Genomic DNA, 20,465 nt, shown 5'->3' with positions numbered 1-20,465 from the left:
AGGAGGTCTTAAATAGCAATTTGACCAATTTTAAGTTCATGGACAAAATTAGGACATGAAAGAATTTTTGAAAGTTTAGTAAGAAAGGGCATTTTGGTCATTTGGATATTAAATGAAATAAAATGGGAAAAATAACACAAAATTGGTCATCATCCTCCTTAGTTGTTGCCGAATTCTCCCTCTCTCCATAGCTTGGGTTTCTTCAACTTTCAAACTCCATAGTAAGTGATTCCAAGCCCCGTTTTTAATGTTCTTTACGTTTTTGGAATCCCTCAAGCTCGATTAAGCTTATGCTAGCAATAATTCAACCTAGGGTTTATATTTAGAAAAATACCCATAGGTGAAATTTGTGTATTTTAATGTTTTATGATAGAATATGGGGTTTTAAATTATGTTAGACAACTTGTGCTACTCGGTTTTGAGTGAAAACGAGTAAAAGGGCTTAATCGGTAAAAATACCTAATAGTCACAAGTATATGTTAGAGTGAGAATTTGATGTTGCCATAGAAGGGAAAAGTGATCAGCATGTTATAAAACATAAGAATAAGGAATAAAGTTTAATTCCCGAGCCTAGGGGAAAAAGTGTAATTATGCAAAAGTTTAGGGGCAAAAGTGTAATTTTCCAAAGTTCATATTAAATGTTGTTTTGATGAATGTATGTATTAAATAAGATTAATTTGGTATTATAGATCAATAAAAACGAGATTCAAGTCGCGATCGAGGAAAAGAAAAGATTGTGGACTAAATTGCAAAATCTTTATATTTTGGTACCAAAGTAAGTGCATGTGTAAATAATGTAGCATAATTGTTATTTTTAAGTTATTGATGTTAATTATATGATATGCTGATTTCTAATCGTGAAATATTATGCTTTATGGTTAATGTTGAGTAATATGCAAATTATGTTTACCACTTGATAAATATGAATTGCTACCGAGTATCGGCCCGATATTCCATGGAAGACGACAAATGTGGGATCGAGGGAAAAAGCCCGTTTGAACCTTAGGAATAGATTAGGATACAAGTGACATGTCACTAGGATGGTTGAGCATATGAACTCGTTGAGTTGAGTCCGAGTTCACTTATAGATGCAAATGTCCGAACTCGTTGAGTTGAGTCCGAGTTCATTTATGGATGCGAACGCCCGAGCTCGTTGAGTTGAGTCCGAGTTCACTTAGGGGCGGGTTACATGATTTCTTGATTACATATGTGGCACTTATGTGCAAATTATCCATGTATCTGAGTTATATTCCGATGTGTTCAACGGGTGAAATTTCTAGTTTAATGGAAGAGCACTTAAGATATAAGTGACGTTTTGGGTAAGTGTTGTGAAATGGACACTTTGGACAGGTATGATCTTAACCCTCGGGTTGGAAAAAGATACAACAATGATAAGATCGTAAGATGATGAATGATATTTAGAAATGTGATAAATGTTTTGGTGATACCATGTTAAGGTTGTTTGGTATGATTGTATTGTTATGTTACTTGTTATTTGCATATGAACTTACTAAGCATTTATGCTTACTCCTTCCTTTTCATTCACTGTAGTTTTGAACAAGCCGACTCAGGAATCGGGACAGATCGAAAGTTCGATCACACTATCCAAAGGACTTTTATCTTGGTAAATGGCTTGTACAACTACTTAAGTATGGCATGTATAGCAATATACCTATTTTGTGTAAATAATTCTATGATATGGCCATGTTTGGTTGAGAAAATGTTTGATATTGATAATTCATGGTGATGGCTAATTTAGATCATGTTTGATATCATGGAAGTTTAATAGGTTATCTAGTTCATAAATATTCATGGAAAGATGAAACTTGCCTTAAAACAGAATATTGCTGCAGCAATGACATGAATTTGAAAAATCACTAAAAATAGTATAAGTGGAAATAAATGATGAGTAAGTTATGAAATTGAAGCTTAATGAGTCTATTTTCATGTGGATTGAACAAAACAGGCATATAAATTATATTTTATGAGATATTTAAACTTTTATGAAACAGGCCGAGTGATTTCGGATCCCTGTTCGACTTTAAAATTCATAATCCATTTTAAAAAAATAATTATAATTTTTTCTTTATATTTAAAGATTCTTTATCGAGTCTAGTTTTAATAGAAACAAATCTCATAGTCATTGAAATTCTGTATAGAGAGATATTTGATTCGTAATATACAGAGGTTAGAGCAGTTGAACCCTGAAATAGGGGAGACTTTAATTAATAAACTGTACTAATTGGCCCAACCAAAAATTCTAGAAAAAACTTAGTAAATAGATATATGAGTCTAGATTCAGTAAAAATTTACGGATCTTGATTTTGAGTTTCGTAACTCGAGATATGATTTTTCTTATAACTGTGATGCGAGTAGCTAGAAAGCTGTGAATGTAGAAACAAATGATTTGAAGTTCTTAATTTGATAAATTATGTTCGGTAACCCCTCAAGCTCGACTCCAACGATGGTCTCGGGCGTGGGGGCGTTACACTGTAGGTGTGGTTGGCCGAATATTGTAAGGGGTTAATACGTAGTTCATATTTGAATAGTTAGATTAACGTGTTAGTAATCCAATTGTAGGCAGTTCGTGTTATTAACACCCTCTTTCTTAGTCTAGATCGGCAAAAGCCGAAAAGCCGAAATGCCAAAAACCGATATTTTGTAGATTTGTGAGTGTGCGAATGCTCGTGAGGTAAATCGATTAATGTTTTTGGTAAGCTGCAATGTTTGGACTGCAAAATGTATGATTTCTGTGCCCTCGATATTTTTGGGCTTAATGGGCCAGAATTGGAATGATGGGCCAACGGGCCCAATTCAGTAAGAACCCTCGGTACATAATTCTGTTAGTACGTGAAAGGTAGGAATATGCATGAAAAACCTTAAAATAGATAAATTACTGAAATACCTTTAAAAGTGGAAAAATTTATAGTTTTACCCCTAGGAGATAAATTACCGAAATACCCCTAGGGTTAAATTGACCTAAATGCATGTTTGATTATTGTTATTTACTGCATGCCATGTTGTTATTATCTGATGCATGGGACTGGGATATTGACGAAGGAAGTACTGAAAGTGGCTTGTCTACGTACTGGAGGCTTTGCCTCAATTCTTTCGTAATGAGCGACAAGGGCACAATCTGTGTTGTGTTAATGGGTGGGTTGAGCTATTCCCCACATGGAGTGTATGGTGAATACGGGTGGAGTGTAGTGGTTGGTGGGTTGAATAGTCTCCCCAAATGGGCTTGTATATGTTATTGATGTTGCATGTATTTTGAAATGGGCCTATGGGCCATACTATTATTTGAATAAGGGGCTAAGGCCCGGTTTATTGTAATCTGAAAAGGGCTCTGGCCCAGTATCACTGTTACCTGAATGGGCTTAGGCCCAATGGGCTTGAGCTGACTTGGGCTTTGAATGGGTTTTCCTTACACACTTGAGTTTCCCCAAACTCACCCTTCTTTAACCTTGCAGGTGAGCCTTGATGTGGGTGACTTGGAGCCGGAGGGGATTCAAAGTGGCTATGGTGAATACTTTTGGGTTTGAAAAAGAGACTGGTTTTCTTAAGTTATTTTTAATTACTATTTAATTTTTGGGTTGTAATAAGGCCATTTTAACTTTATTTTCTTCTTTGATTTTTTGGGATTATATTATTTTAAATAACTTTAAATTGATGGATAATAATTCAAATGGGCTAGACTTAGGGCGTGATTTCAAAACGATACTTGTTTTTTTTAAAATAACACGACGTCATGAATACTCGATTTACCAAAGATAACCACTCAAAGAAATTTCAACTTGTTATAACCAAGTGTGGCAATGGATGTGGACATGTCTAGGATTGGATCCAATCGGAGAGCTTGGTACTTAAGCAGCCTTCATGGCTCACCTCCTCTGTTATGGATACCTACCTGGTGCCCAGCTTCCATTCACTTGGTTAGTTTAACAAAAGTCGGCTTTTAAAACAATGAAAAGGGAACACGGGTTTTTGATTTCAAAGTGGCACATCGGATTCGGCCTTAACGTCTAGGCCGGGTTTGGGGTGCTACATGATGGGTATCAAGATGAAGATCTGAATGCTCATTTGGCTCACTTTCTAGAAATCTGTGACACATTTAAGATTAACGGCGTTACTGATTATGCCATGCGCTAATAGTTGTTCCTATTCTCTTTGAGGAGCAAGGAAAAACAATAGTTGAATTCACTTCCACGGGGTTCTATCACGACTTGGGATCAGATGATTGAAAATTTTCTATTGAAGTACTTCCCACTGGCTAAAATAGCTAAATGGAGGAACGACATCTCTTCTTTTGCTCAAATTGAATTAGAGACATTATATGATGCATGAGAGAGATTTAAAGATCTTTTGAGAATGTGCCATCATTATGGGTTACTTTTTGGTTACAAGTTCAAACCTTCTGCAACGATTTGAATCCCTCGACTAGGTAATTAATTGATACAACAGCTGGTGGGACACTAAATAATAAAACACTCGAGGCAGCTCAAGAGTTTATTGAGGAAATATCACTAAATACCTATTAGTGGCAATTCATGAGAACAAAACCAATGAAAGAAACTGGTGTTTTTAATCTAGATGCAGTTTTTATGTTGATAGTTTAAGTGGAAGCACTAAATAAGAAAATTGATGGTTTGAAATTTTCTAAGCAGGTCAACCCAATAATTGTAACAACCGATTTTCAATGGTGGCGGAACAGTGGTTTTGAGGCCACAAATTTTTGTCATGTTGACTTGTAAATATTACTTATAGAATATTTATGGAGTCATTAGAGTTGTATTAATATATTATTCGAAATATTAACGTTTAGATAGCTAATTAAAGTAAAAGGACTAAATTGTAAAATGTGCAAAACTTATTAAATTATGCACTAGGATGATTGAATGGCCTAAATAATAAAAGTGGAAGGGCCAATAGGGAAATTAGTCCTTATTTTAGATAGTGGATGGTAATGAGGTTTAATTTAAATAAAAATTGAATAAAAATTAAGTTTAATGGCAAAATGGTAAATATTGTAAAATTAATACAAAATTAATGAAGTGAATGGCATTTTCTTCTTCATTTTCACTTCATCTTGCCAAAAACACCATGGAAACCTAGCTTGGAGGTTTGGGCATTATTTTCTCTTGCATGTAAGTCCATTTTGAGTCTGTTTCTTGTAATTTTTATGTTTTTGAGATCGTTGCAACTAGGTCCAACTAGCCCATACCTTCGTTCTTAAATCTATTAAAAAGTTTAGAAGTACTCATTGATGAATCTTGAATTTTTTTTATGATAAAAATGTATTTAAAGCTTTGATTGTGTTATTTTGTTATTTTGTGAAATGATTTTTGTTAGATTTTTTATTTTAGGATTAATTCGTGAATATGTCAAAATTTTAGGGTTTGATAGTGAATTTGATTTTTATTAGGGACTTTTTAAGGGCCTAGTATATTTGGCTGAAATGTAGGCTTGAGAAAAATTGGCTAATTTGATGATTTTCAGGTTAAGGGACTAAATTGCAAAAGTTATAAATGTTAGGGGTAATTGTGTAAATTTGAGAAATAAAAGGGTATAAAATGTAAAATGAGTTGGAATGTGAAATGTAAGCTAATAATTGAGAAATTTTATATTTTAGATCAAGATCCAGTTGATACTCATGAAAAAGAAAAAATTACGGAATAGTCCCTGAACTTCTACAACTAATACAATTCAATCCAGGTAAGTTCGTACAGTTTTAATTTAACATCTATATGGAATGTTTGATGATATTATGTAATATAATAGATATATTTTATTACAAATGATGTAATGTTTTTTTAGGAAAAAATGTTGAAATTTTATACTTTGATCGGATTGAACGCCGGATAGAGTATAGTCGAGATATGGTGTGTTATGGGAGATTGGAGTGGAGACTATTGTGGAGTGATATATATGTTTCCCGAGTAGACCGAAGTTTAGCATTTGTTGCTAACTCGTGTTATACTCTATATTTTGGTATGTTTCGAATGGATTAGCTCTTATGAGCGTCTGGTATGTTTCGGATGGATTAGCTCTTATGAGCATCTGGTGCATTTTGGTTGGAATATCGATGTACTCCTATCCGTAATTTGTTCATCAGATTGTAAATCTTGATAAGGTAACTTTTTTAGTAATTTTGATGGTTTTGTCATGAATTTGAGTTTTGAATTAAGTTTTACAATTCACCGGTTGAGATTATGGATGACAGGGAATACATATGGTTGTATTATTATTTAACTTGTACTTACTTCGGTGAGATTTATCATTTTAGTACGTCAAACTTACTAAGCTTCAATGAGCTTACTTGTGTATTTTTTGTTCTTGTAGATACTTTGAAGGTTAGACGGTCGGATCAGTACTCAAGTCACACTATCCTCTCATTTTCGGTAGTTTTTGGAACATTCACTTTGGATTATATGGCATGTAATAGGTTTGTATGTCATTACTATTGTTTTGGATATGTAAAATGTTCAGTATGAACTTAAGTGCAAATAATTGACTTACATGATATATGAGAATAAGGTAAGATATTTTAATGCAAAAATGAATGATATGTGTTAAGGTAATATAGGCACATTGGTTAGGTGTTAATTTTGTGAATTGATAAGTTGTGGTTGATGATTCATTTTGATGTATAATTGTATATACTTGTGGTATCAATAAGGATACATTGGTTAGACACTTTGGATGGTTGATTTAGCATGTTTTTAGCTTGTTTAATGTCACTTTGAATAGGTCTTTTGGCTAGTAAATGGATTACTTAGAGTCCAAGTAAGCTTGAATTGGTAAACTTGTTTAAGGTTCATTTTGGGTCCACATGGCCTGAGACATAGGCGTGTGACTAAATCGTGTGTCATCTGATGAGTTCTTAAGGTGCAAGTCAATGAGTTACACGTCCTGACACATGGCCTGGCACACAGGCGTGTGGGGCAACTAAGAGAGTTACATGACTGTGTGACCCTATTCAAAGAGTTGCACGAGTGAGGACATGGGTTGCGACACAACCATGTGTCCCTAGTTCAATTGTTACACGGCCTGAGACACATACGTGTGTCTCAATCATGTGAAGCACAAGGCTTGGCCACATAGCCATGTGACCCCTATTTTGCAAATTTTGCATTGTTTTCCTAAACTTCCCAAATTATTTCAAATTGGTCCTAAATTGTTTCTAAGTTATTTTTAGGGCTTAGAGGGCTCGATTTAGTGACAATATGCATGTGTATAAATATTTTAAAATGTGATTATAATATTGAATGACAATATGTTTAAATGGTTCTGATTATTTAGTAATACTCTGTAACCCTAATCCGACGACAGAGATGAGTTAAAGGTGTTACAGTAATGAAATATGATGCGAATGGAGCGGGGATGATTAATTCAGAATATTCACCCTTTAAGTCTATCATGGAGCATGAGCAAGTTGACTTTTTAGGGAATAATTCTAGACCTCAAAATAACCCATATAGCAATAATTATAATGCAATGTGTAGGAATCATCCAAAATTTTCCTCGGGTGGTTAAGGAAATCAAAGATTACAACCCCCTCTGGGTTTTCAGCAACCTTATCAGCAAGAAAAAAAACTGAACCTTGAGGAGATGTTAGCCAAATTTATTTCAGTTTTAAGAACTCGATTTCAAAATAATGTGATAGCTCTGAAAAACTAGCAAGCATCAATTCAAGGGCTTGAAAATCAGATTGGACAGCTTGCTAAACTAGTTTCGACAAGACCACAAGATAGCTTACCTAGTAACACTGAAACTAATCCAAAGGATCAAATCCACGCAATCACTGTTCAAAGCGTGGAAGGGTTAGTTGAGCCTGAAGTCAAAGCTAGGAGCTATTGTGAAAAATGATAAGGTTGAGGAAAACAAGAAAGAGCATAAACTGGTAGTTAGAGAATTCAAACCTCGAATTCCATATCCAGCAGCATTGAAGAGAGACCACATAAAAGAACAATATGGTAAAATTCTTGAACTCTTGAAAAAATTGCATATTAACTTAACTTTTGTTGGAGTTCTTTCGTAGACACCAAAGTATGAAAATTTATTAAAGGAGCTGATAATGAATAAAAGAAGTTAGACGACTTGTCAACTATGGAGCTTAATGAGGATTGTTCGACCATTTTCTAAAACAAACTACCCGACAAGCTTAAAGATCCAGGGAGTTTTACTATTTCTTGCCTTATTGGTGGTTTAAATGTTGAAAAAGTTTTGGATGATTTGGGGGTTAGAATAAATATTATGCCTTATAAAGTGTTAAAACAACTTGGTCTTGGGGAGCCAAAACCCACTAGGATGAGTATTCAATTAGCTGACAGATCAATCAGGTATCCTAGGGGTATTATTAAGGATATACTTGTGAAAGTGGATAAATTTATATTTCCTGTAGATTTTATTCTATTGGATATGGATGAGGATGCTGAGGTACCCATGCTTTTAGGTCGGCCGTTTTATTGATGTGGGTAGTGGTGAACTTGTGCTGAGTGTAGGTGGTGAAAATGTTACTCTTCAAGCATGTGATTTTGTTAGAGTTACTAGTGAACGAGATGATATTCGTTATTTTGTTAATCTTAGAAATCATGCGACTCAATATTCTTTGTGGAAATCACTAATGAATACATGTCCGAACAGTATCCATTTCAAGGTGATAGAAATTGAGGGATGAGTGGAGAACAAATGGTGAAACTCGATGAACTAGATGAATGGCGAACAAAGGCATATGAGCAATTGAGAAAGCACAAGGAAAGTAACAAAGTAATGCCATGAGGCGCATGTAAAGAGAACAAACCAATTCAAAGTTGGGGATAAAGTGCTGTTAGACAAATTAGATCCACGAATTTTTCATTCAGAGTTTACGTCAAGAGGGTCGAACCCATTTGTGGTACAAAACGTATTTCCATACGGAACCATTGAGGTAACACACTGATTATTTCACATTCAAGGTAAACAGTCTTTGTCTCAAACTTTATTTTGGTGGTAATACTAACAATGAGTGAGAAGAGCTTTGGTTCCAAGATACGCCTTAACCGTTAGCTAAAAAGGGAAGTCGAGCTTATACTCTAAAAAAGCATTTCTTAGAAGGCAACCCGAGTTTTTTTTATTTTACTTATTTATCATTTTAATTTCATGTTATTTTTTTAAAAAAATATAAAAAATTGAAAAAAATAAAAAAAAAGATGCACACGGCCTGGAGTGATCCACATAGCCTGCAGACAAACCCATGTGTGGCACACGGCCTGGACACACGGCTGTGTCACAGGCCGTGTGCTAACTAGAGCTAATTTTTTTTTCAATTTTAATTTAAACCACACAGGTACAGAGAGTTACATAGGCTGTAGACATGGCCGTGTGAGACACACGGCTTATCAAACAGGCATGTTGTAGATCGTGTCGATCACATGGCCTCGCACATAGGCGTGAAAGAAGAGAAGGACCATCACATACAACCGTGTTGAAATTAGGCATATTTTTTTTCCATTTGTCGTGTTAACAAGGGCTGTAAAGTTTTTCACAGCCTTAAGACACAACCGTGTGGCATGTATATATAGATAGATATGTTAGTTTGGTACACTTTGATACTTTACCAAATTATGTCACTTGGTTACTTTAAAATACTTTTAAATAAGGCTCTTTTGGAATATTTTGAATGCTTTGGAAATGGTTAAATGTGGTATGTTTTAGAACTTAAATGGACTAGGTTTGTATGCATGAAATGAGGCATGTGAACATGTTTAGTAAGTTATGTTTGGGTGCTAATTGTGGTACTTTTGAATGGTATATTTGTTAGTTGAATTAGGGTCCTGGAAATGGAAAAATATGTGTGCTTAGATGATATTTTAGGTCCCTTTAAGGTGTGCACAAATGGATTGAATGTTTCTGCATGAAATGGTTTGATTTTAGGTAAATTTTAGGTTCACACGGCCTAGGACACGGGCATGTGACTCAGTTGTGTGAGGCACATGGCTTGGCGACATGACCATGTGCCATCTGATGATTTTCTTAGGGTGCAAGTCAATGAGTTACACGGCCTGACACACGGGCATGTGGGGCAACTCATAGAGTTACCCATCCTTGCATATGGGCATGTGACACGGCCGTGTGACCTTACTCAATGAGTTACACAGGTGAAAGCACGGGCGCTGACACAGCCGTGTGTCCTTAGTTCGAAAGTTACATGGCCTAAAGCTATGTCACATGGCCTGGCCACTGGCTGTTTGACCCTTGTTTTGCAAATTTTGCATCTTTTTCCTAAACTTTCCAAATTGTTTCAAATTGGTCCCGAATTATTTCTAAGCTATTTTTAAGGCCTCGAGAGCTTGATTTAGGGACACTATGCATATGTATGAATGGTTGATGATGTGATTAAATTATTCAATGATATAATGTTTAAATGTTTCTGATTGTATAGTAATGCTCCATAACTTTAATTTGTCAACGAGATAAGGGTGTTACAAGTAAACCTGCCATCAGCAAGCCAAGAGGTCACTTGTGAACTCACTCTACCAGGGGGACTATCAGAGTAGCGGATAACCTGATCTTCATTAGGAACATGGAGTCGTTTGATCACCAAACATTACGTGGGCTCAATTGCTTTATCCCATCAGAGCCAGAATGAATGACAGGATTTGTCTTGTCACAGGTATCTTCATCCCATCAAAGACATCCCTCCCATGAGCTCCGCAATGATGGCTAGATGACAAGTCCAACACAGTAGCATCATATTGCACAGGACCCTTGCCTATAAATACTCCCAAGAACGATGAAGAAAGGATGGGCTCTTCATGAATACCTACCCTACACTCTCTTTATACTCAACCTGCAAACTCTCTCCACCTTCATTCTCCATAACCTTCGACTTTTCACCCTGACTAAGTGAATCAGTTATCTCAACAACCATTTTCCTCTCTTCTGGACCCTTCCCTTATTGAGCATTGTATCAACATATTGGAAATTGTTATGGGTTTAAGGTTAAAAAATATTATATATATTATTTAATTATAGTTAATCTTTCCTTTTTTTTTAGACAAATAAAAATTATTACTAGAAAGATATTATTAATTTTGCAACCATATTATTTTAAAACCAAATGTTAATTAAAAATAGATACATGGAGTAGTTTTAGTGGCTGGTTTCCTATATACAAATCGCGTCATCGAGGTAATTAAAAACGTACCATTTTGACTTTCAGATTGCAAAATTTACGTAACCTTTAAGTAAAAAAATTAATTATCAAGTAAGTATAAGTTAATAAGTTTAAATATTTTGTCTATATTAACGCTTTTAATTATTTTAGTTTGTGTAACATTGTGACTTTATGTGTTTTAAGTTTTATAATTTAGTAAGTTTATAGTTTTATGAAAAATAACTAAACAACAATTAATTTAATTATTTTAATACTTAAAATTTTATAATAATATAATAATAAAATAATTATTATCATTATTAAAGCATTTATGGTACAAATTCTTTTGATATATTGTAATTAATGCTCTTCACTCATCAAAATTTTTCTTCTCTTCTTAATAATAAATAAATTGATTATAATAATTTGTATATAATATATAATTAATATAAATATATTATATTATATTGAATAAATGTAATATTTATAAAATTTTTATATATGTAATATAAATTAATCATATAAATAATTAAAATTTGATATTTACAACTAAAATAACATTTTTACCTTTTCTTTTAATGAAAAAGTAATACTTTAAATATAATATAATACGATATAAATATTAACTTTTTATATGTTATTATATAAATATAGTTAATAAAATATACCTAAAATTCTTATTTATAAATACTACAAATCTTTTATAAAATAAATTTAGTTAACCAAGTAATTTAATAAAATTAGAAATGTTATATATAAATGTGATAATAATATAAATATATTTAAAATTTTTGATGGGATAAATTTTAAAATAATTTTAATATATTAAAGTAAATTTAAATATTTAAAAGAGTTATATATTTACGGTATACCATCCCCAGTTCTAGATATATTTATTGAAGTCGCTTATCCCAAAAACAAGTTTCCTCTCTTTTTCTTTTTCTTTTATATAAAATAATATTGAATTGTTATTTGTTGTTTTCTCAGCTGCACCTTTCTCTGGTAAGTTGTCTAATCTAGTCTTCAATTCCATATTTCTTGAGTTTCTCTTCTTCCTGCTTTACTTTCGGATTGAAACACAAAACTTTCCAGATTCTTTCTGCTTATTTTTTACATTGTTAGTACTCGATTCTTTGTTTATGATCTAAGGAAACCAAACGTTATTTATTTATTGACTTATCCAGGAAAAATATTGTTATTTAATTTTTTTGATAATATTTTCTTATTGCTGCAGTTAAGTCTTCGATGTTTGAGTACAGATTTTTGTTGGATCATTATGCCTTTTTTTAATTGTATAATTTATATTTTCTTGCTGTTTGAGTCTTTTGGATAGAGGTCGAACATAAGAATAGAAGCACCTTGAAAGTTTCCGAATTCTTTGTTTAGTTTGACTGAATTAGTAAATTATTAGTTTGGGTTAGTGAAGCACTGAGTGAATCTGGATTAATGGAGACCAAACCTTTTTCAAGCCACTCAAGGGATTAGTTTTGGGCAATTGTACCATCTGCGTCAATGTTATCTGTGGATTACGAAATTTAAGATAATATAGATTCATTACATGCTGATATGAAATTTATTTAAAAATATAAGCATTTCAAGTTGGTACTGAATGAAAAAGGGGAAAAGAAACCCAACAAAATCTCAAATTTAATCTTCTTCTACCTTAGAATCACAAAATCGGTAAATTCGAAAAATCCCGAAAAGCCCCTAGTAAGAAATACCATTTTTTTATTCTTAGAGAACTCATTACAACAAATTAAGTATATTCATGTTTGAGTTCCGGTTTATCGTTTCTTTTTCTTTTACCATATCCCTTTTAATCCCTGTCTACACCCTGGTTGAATCTCAATCAGCACCATGTAAGCACAAAAATAACATGCCATCATGCGTGAGATAAGTATGTCGATCTATTTGAGTTGAAAAGTCGATTCTGATTCACTCACTGCCTTAAAAGATTAAGGCCACTTAGCATTTAGCTGGTTAGTTTAAAATTGTTAGAGCTTGATCATTTACTGATGATCAAAAGAAAAATGTTGATACTTTCTAGTAAAATTGCATTTTCATAGCTGTAGTGAAGTTAAGTCCTTGATTTTTGAGCCCAGATTTTTACTGCTCGTATCCATTTTCTTTTGGTGGAATTTAAATTTTTTGTTGTTAGTATTTAGAAAATAATTAGCGATTCTACTAAAATTTAAGTCAAATGATAAGATTTGAGAAAATTGTTTAATGTCATTGACTGTAACAATCGATGTTAAAGGGTGTTATAGCTTGAGTGGGATAATCAAGTTAGTTCTATGGTTACTAGCTTTTCATGAATTATACATATATTTTCTATTTGTTTATTTTTAAATGGTTGGAGTTGACTTGCTTTCCATTTCTGGTGAATTAGTTGAGTGATAACTTTGGTTCTTAGATTATTGTGAACTTCAAAATTAGAAAAAGGTAACAGTTTCTTGATTGATGAGATGCATGTTTGTAATGCTAAAATTATAGTTTCAAGGGTAAAAGTGTTTTTCTAATATAACAGGTAATAGTATATGATGGGTGGAAGTGCAATAGATGATGATTGGGAGTTCACCTCACCTTCCAATGGTATTAAGACTGTGGTTCTAGTTGGACGTACCGGCAATGGGAAAAGTGCAACTGGCAATAGCATTCTTGGAAAAAAATCCTTCAAATCAAGGGCTAGCTCATCTGGGGTTACTAGTTCTTGTGAATTGCAGAAAACAGTGCTTAAAGATGGGCAAATTTTAAATGTCATTGATACTCCTGGTATGTTGTCTTGTATCATTTTTCCTATTATAGTTAATGGTAGTATCATTAACTTGGTCATGAAAAAGGTTATTCTTTCTGAGGCTATCAATGCATTAAAGACTAATTTAGCATGTCATTGCAGGGTTGTTTGATTTCTCAGCTGGATCTGAATTCATTGGAAAAGAAATTGTCAAATGTATTGATCTTGCCAAGGATGGAATCCATGCAGTTCTTGTTGTTTTCTCAGTTAGGACCCGCTTTTCACAAGAAGAGGAAGCTGCATTGCGTAGTTTGCAGACTTTATTTGGTAGCAAAATTGTTAACTACATGATTGTAGTGTTTACTGGTGGGGATGAACTGGAAGAAAACGAGGAAACATTGGAAGATTATTTGGGCCGCGAGTGCCCACAGCCATTAAAGGTTGCTTCCTAAACCAAATGCAGCTTGAAGTTTCATTTATGTCTGACTTTGCTGTGTTTGGTTGACTTATCTGTTCAGGTTTGAAGGTTACAGTCCTATGAGGTGATGGGATTAAAAAAATTGTGTCCTAATCTCATGCTTTACATATACTAATTATGAAAGTATATTGCTGTGCTTAGATGTGAAGTTCAGAATTTTGATTTGCTGAGTTTTACTACATTTTCAGTGTATGGCTTTTTTTCCTGGACATATTATCTTATTAGCTTGTCTCTATCAATATGAAGTTATCTTTTAAAAAATATTGACTTTGCAAAATGTAAAATTTCATGGTTTGGTTAATTATGGTGTGAATTTTAGTTGGAATTAACATTTCTGGGATTTTCATGAATGTGAAATAGATATGGTTAGACGATTATTTTATATTATGTACCATGTAGGTCTCTCAGGATTAAAGATCAAGTCATTGGTGCTTGTGTTGGATGGCATAAACTTTATGATCAGTTCTTTTTATTTTTGTTCATGGGTTGCTAGATGCATGGGTGTTTGATTTAAGAAAATCTGATTGCTTAGGTACCTCCAAATGGCTATCTTTGTCTGGACAGCTGACAGAGACATTCCAGGAATTACTTGCTCATTACAATGTTTTTGTTTTTGTTTTCTTGATCTGTGTAGCTTACTAAAAGGATAAATTGTTTGATGGAAAAGCTTGAGTTCTGGTGTAATCTCCCTATAAGCATTTATCTACTCTTTTTTTTCTGTTTCATATAGAGAATCTATAAATTTTGTTCATTTCTCGCTCTGCCTTCCTTTTAAAGTTTATTTGGACATTTATTTGCTGTACTCTGTTTCCTTGAGCATCAAGATAATGCTTAAAAATAGATGAATGTAACTATGATCAATATTTTTTTGATGTTCTTAAATTGGATGGAGAATGGCAAATGCTTGGGTAGCATATAATTTTAGTCTTTGGGTGAAGCATATCTCTTTTCATGCATTGAGTGACTGAATAATCTTTACCTATTCACATAGTGATACATGTGCTCTGGTCTTATGCTACAATTGTTATTACTTTGTTAGTGAGCTTATTTGAACTTAAGCATATAGTTGATGTGCAATGGCAATAAATACTTATTTTTTTGTTACTTCAAATTGATCAGGACATTCTAGGTCTTTGTGGAAACCGACTTGTACTTTTTGACAACAAGACTAAGGATGAAACCAAGAGAGTGACACAAGTTCAGGATCTTCTCACACTTGTGAACATGGTCATAGAACAGAATGGTGGGCAACCATATACTGATGAGTTGTTTGCGGAACTGAAGGTTTGAGTCTTTACATTCTTTTTCAGTTTGTTGTAATTTTAGTTTAAAGAACTACTGTATCTGTATCTATTGCTCAGAAAGGGGCAACTAAACTTCGTGATCAACAAGAAGTGGTTGCTGCTCTAAAGGGCTACTCCAAGCGAGAAATATCCGAATTTAAGGAGCAGATTGAAAGATCATATGAAGAGCAGCTTATGCGAATTACTGAAATGGTAACCTGCATATCTTTCTTATTATAATTGATGATTTTTTTTCTATCTTCATCTCAAATTTTATAGCTCTTTTTTTCCCCTTGGCCCTTTTTTGTTAATGTATATAATTCAGTCCAAATAAGAATAGTCCTATTGTTGCAACCTAAACCATGAATAAAACCTGGGAAAGCCAAGATATGATAGAAGAATAGCCAAGCAGCCTTTTGAACCCTACATCTTATTTTCCCAAATTCATTCCAAACTATCCCTGGTAGTTGTTTTAGTTGGGAACCATGAGTCTTTCTATTCCTATTTTCCTGAAGTGTTCGCTTTCGGCCTTGTTTAGTCTTTAATTTGAAGAGTGTAGGCATTGCTCTTGATATACTCAGCAACATAGTTTAGACATCAAATGTACTTTTTACTCTTTCATACATATACCGTATCATGTTTGTGTATTTTGGCATGTTACTTTAAGGTATTTTATATTTGAGATATTCATGTATTCATGTTATATTTTGTGTGTGCTGTATTTTAGTTTATGTCCTGTTTAATGCTGCCGGGTCTACCTTCTTGTATTAGAGTTCTGATACCAATTACCAATATCCTTGTCACTTCATGTACTTATGCCTCTGTTGATGTGTGAGAATCATTGCTTACTTCTCATATATAAGAATTGTTCTGAAATGCATCTAATAAAGAATACCCTTGCTAATTTCGTACGCCTAGGTCAAATGCAGTGTGTTCCTAGGAGGGAGTGCCTTTTAACTTTTCCTTTTTAAAATTCATGTTTGTTGGTTTTTTGCCAGCTATCAACCATTTTTCGGTGGCTCAAGATTGAGTCTGCATGTTAATCACAATATAACCCGAGCCATTGTTAAATTTCAGTGATATATAGCCAGCTAATCTTTTTGCATGGTTTGGTGGTTAATGAATGATGTTGTATAGGTTGAGTCAAAGCTGAAGGAGACAACTGTCAGGTTGGAGCAGCAGTTAGCAGAGGAGCAGGCAGCACGGCTGAAGGCGGAAGAGTTGGCACAGTTAGCTCAAATGAAATCAAATGATGAAATCCGGAAGCTTCGAGAGAATCTAGAAAGAGCAGAGAAAGAGACAGAGGAGCTCCGCAAGCAAGCTGCTCGGTGTGCCATCCTGTGATTGCCGCTACAATGAGAAGATGTCTCTCTTATGCTATTATATTTATTTTCAATCTTTTAAATTGCTATAATGCTTTTAAATCCTGCGTAAATGATTTTACGCTTCTCCAAATTCAACTGTCTTATCTTCATGCCTCTTTGTAAATATTGAAGTGTATAAGAGATTTCAACACTGGTTTTATTGTTGTGAAATATCTCTTTCTTACTTGATGAAATTAAATGTAGAAATGGGGAGTCGATTCAACTACAAGATAACTAGGATTAAAAATTTCTCTCATTTTTTGGAAGTTTTTCTTTACTATGAGTGCTCTTTTTCTTTCCTTTGTTTTTCTTTGGGTTTTCTTTGTTTTTCCTTTTATTTTCCTTAGGATTGAGTCATGTTGTTGGGCATTCCTTTTAGTAATTTCCGGTGTCAATTAGGTTTTAGATAGAGACTTTGTTTCGTCATTCTATTTGAGGTCTCGTTTTGTTTTTCATTCAAAGGATAATTGTGGTTCTGGTTCTTCATTAATCGGGTTATAGAAGGGGTCTGCTTAATTATCCCTTGTTCTTTTCCTTCGAATCGATCTGAATCAGTGGGGATTATGGTGGAACTAGAGATCATTCTTGAAGCGCATCAGAGTCAGATTGGGGGAGCTTTACAAGTTTCGTTGGCAAGGAAAATTCATTCAGAGAATATTGTGAATAAGAGGGGTGTATGTGGAGTAATACAGAGCATTTAGCCAGCAAGGGAGACCAGTGCAATCAGGGAAATAGGGAATAATTTGTATATGGCGTCCTTTGCATCGAAGGAATATATGGAAGAAGCCTTGGCTAATGGTACGTGGAATATTATGGGATTTTGCTTCAATCTCAAGGTGTAGGATATGGAGAAGAGTATCAAGGAGGTGAGCTCTGACAGAGTTAACTTCTGGATACAGTTACATAATTTTCCTCTAGAGATGATTACTATAAAGAATGCCTGTACTATTGGGAGTATTATTGGTGATTTGGTTAGAGTGGATGATAAATCCTGGGAAAATTGGAAATGGTAAAAGCTTCATTAGGGTGAGGGTATCTATTGATATTGCCAAACCTCTTGTGGATGGTTTTTGGGTGCTAGTGAATGGAATGAAAAGATTTGGACATATATAGATGTCATGGGGTTAGAATGTAAGTTTCGCAAACTGTGCAGCTTTAAACGATTTATTTGTTTCAGATATGGCTAAACAACTCAAAATGGAAAGAAACTTGAAATGAACATAAAAACCACAAGAAAGTAATGCACACAAGGTGCTTGAGTAAATGCTTTCAAATATATTTTTTAACTATCAATGTGATTAATATAAATAAAAGCAAAGGCCTCTGTTTATAGTTAAGCTATTCTAGATTCAATAGTACAAAACAAATTTCATCAACAGTTAAGACTAATGCCCATCTGTAAGATGAGAGTCCTAAGAGATTTAAACTCTATACAATCTTATCCATTAGGTATTACATTGACCATGGTAACCCTAATTTTACTGGAGTATTTCACTGGGCTACAAAGACTTTTCCTTATGCTCCATGAATCGGGCTAGTTCAAGTGACTCAAATAAGCCTCATTTAATAAGCTGACCACCATGGGATGCTTTGGGTGCATTCGTCACGGATTTTGATCCGCGGCCTGTGACACAGAGACTTTGTAATGAAAAGCTTGAATCGAGAAATAGGAATAAACATGGTATGTGGATGAAAGCTATAGTGATATGGGATAACGGTAATAAAGGGAAGAGTAGTTTTGATAGTAGTTTAATGGGTATGAAGGTGGGTTTGGAAAAGGGTATCAGGATTTGAGGAGAGAAAAGGAAGGGGAAGAAAGGTTTTAAGAGGTGTAGAGGAAGATTGTCTTGTGTGTAAGGAGTTAGAAAGAATGGGGAAGAGGTTAAAGGGTGAAAAGATAGGGGCGGGATATGTTGAATGGGAGTGTTGGGTAGAAGATGAATCTAATTTTGATCATAAGGTTAATGGTGAACCGGGGGTTAAAAGGAAGAGTAGGGGGAGTACTTTGGTAAGAAAAATATTGTTAATGATGAAATGGGAGGTAAATTGGATATGAAGGGTAAAGATGTGTTAGTGGAGAATATGGGCTTAAAGCAAAGAACATGGGTAATTTCACAGAGAAGGAATAGAATATTTCAAGACTATAGTTGTAACACCTTATATCCGACTTGATTGTCAGGTTCGAGCTATAGGATGCCATATTTATTTTCGGAGCAACTACAAATATTCTTATGATCCATTCAATAATTTATACAAGCTATTCCGGTTAATACATAAATATAACATGATACATACTCTTATCCGGGGTTTATACGATCTTATGAAAGCTCCTTGATAACCCAAGACCATTTCAGTACCTAACTACAAAGATTTCAAAATAGACCGTGTTGGCGTCATAACCATGAAGGTCCCATGTCTCAACATCAACAATAAAAACTCAGCATCGTGACCTTGACGAAGTAGCCTTGCGACTTTCAAAACAGTAAGTTGACGTCGTGACTTCAAATAGAGGATGTCATGATGTTAAAAGCTGGTGTTGCGACAAACATCAGGGTGGTGTCACGACTTTGAAGTCAAAATCTTTCAAGTCATATATCTTTGGAACAACCTGTTAAATCTCATAATACAATTGGACTTGAGTCCCAAAAAGGCATTCAACTCAATGTATATATGCTTAATTACATATTCAAGCTATAAAAATTTTAACCATTAGAAACCGTTTCATTAACAACATTTATTGTTCAAAACACCAAGTTGACCATTTACAACTAAAAACTGATTTAATCCTAGGTAGCCATTTATCGAAATGCAATGAACTATACAAACATTATTGAGTCAAGTGTAGTGGTTTGGATGCTGGATCAATCCTCAAGTCTTCAAGTTCTACTTATACTTGAGCACAGAATAAACAAACCGTACGCTGAGAATGATGAAGCTCGGTGGTTATTTCATGATTCAAGTCAATATAACAATAACATTAATCAAATGAACAAAATCAATATATACTCTAGGTTCAACATTTATCCAATTCACATTCAATTCATGCCAAAAGTTTCCATTAACATATGATATATGCATATAACAATTTTCTATTCCAATTCATTTGACATTTGACATTGCATCTTTCTTTCTCAGAGACAAGGGCAAACCCGAAACAAAATCCATTGTCACTTGATCCCATTTCCACTCTGGAACCATAATCGGTTGTAACAAACCAGATGGCACCTGATGTTCAGCTTTAACTTGCTGACAAATCAAACATTTCGAAACAAAATTAGAAATATCTCTTTTCATTCTAGACCACCAATAATACTATTTTAAATCGTTATGCATTTTCGTATTTCCCGGATGCACAGATAACCGACTGTTATGAACTTCACTCAAAATCATTTGAATTAACTTTAGATTTCTCGAAACACAAATTCGATCTCGGAATCTCAGACAATTATCTTTATCAACTCTGAATTCTGAA

The 20,465-nt window shown here is 34.0% G+C and overlaps 1 protein-coding gene and 1 non-coding gene across 3 annotated transcripts; one reads left to right on the top strand and one right to left on the bottom strand.

Annotated features, from left to right (window-relative positions):
- Positions 1-4,281: 4,281 nt before the first annotated feature.
- LOC128287155 (small nucleolar RNA R71) lies at positions 4,282-4,388 on the bottom strand. Its single transcript, XR_008277851.1, has one exon. It is a non-coding gene; the product is annotated as a small nucleolar RNA R71 (small nucleolar RNA).
- Positions 4,389-12,010: 7,622 nt separating this feature from the next.
- On the top strand, positions 12,011-17,227 carry LOC108479636 (immune-associated nucleotide-binding protein 9). 2 transcript variants are annotated; one of them, XM_017782349.2, is made up of 6 exons: positions 12,011-12,136; positions 13,662-13,906; positions 14,031-14,308; positions 15,466-15,630; positions 15,708-15,842; positions 16,767-17,227. In XM_017782349.2, exons 2-6 carry the CDS (start codon positions 13,672-13,674, stop codon positions 16,971-16,973), a joined length of 1,020 nt encoding a protein of 339 aa, XP_017637838.1. In that variant the 5' UTR covers positions 12,011-12,136; positions 13,662-13,671; the 3' UTR covers positions 16,974-17,227. The 2 variants fall into 2 exon arrangements, with proteins under 2 accessions (XP_017637838.1, XP_017637840.1); XM_017782351.2 differs by having other exon boundaries at positions 12,130-12,251.
- The last annotated feature ends 3,238 nt before the right edge of the window (positions 17,228-20,465 follow it).

The sequence above is a fragment of the Gossypium arboreum genome, chromosome 13 (genome assembly GCF_025698485.1).
Source record: "Gossypium arboreum isolate Shixiya-1 chromosome 13, ASM2569848v2, whole genome shotgun sequence".
Taxonomy (NCBI): Eukaryota; Viridiplantae; Streptophyta; class Magnoliopsida; order Malvales; family Malvaceae; genus Gossypium; species Gossypium arboreum.
This window is presented reverse-complemented; position numbering and strand designations above follow the sequence as displayed.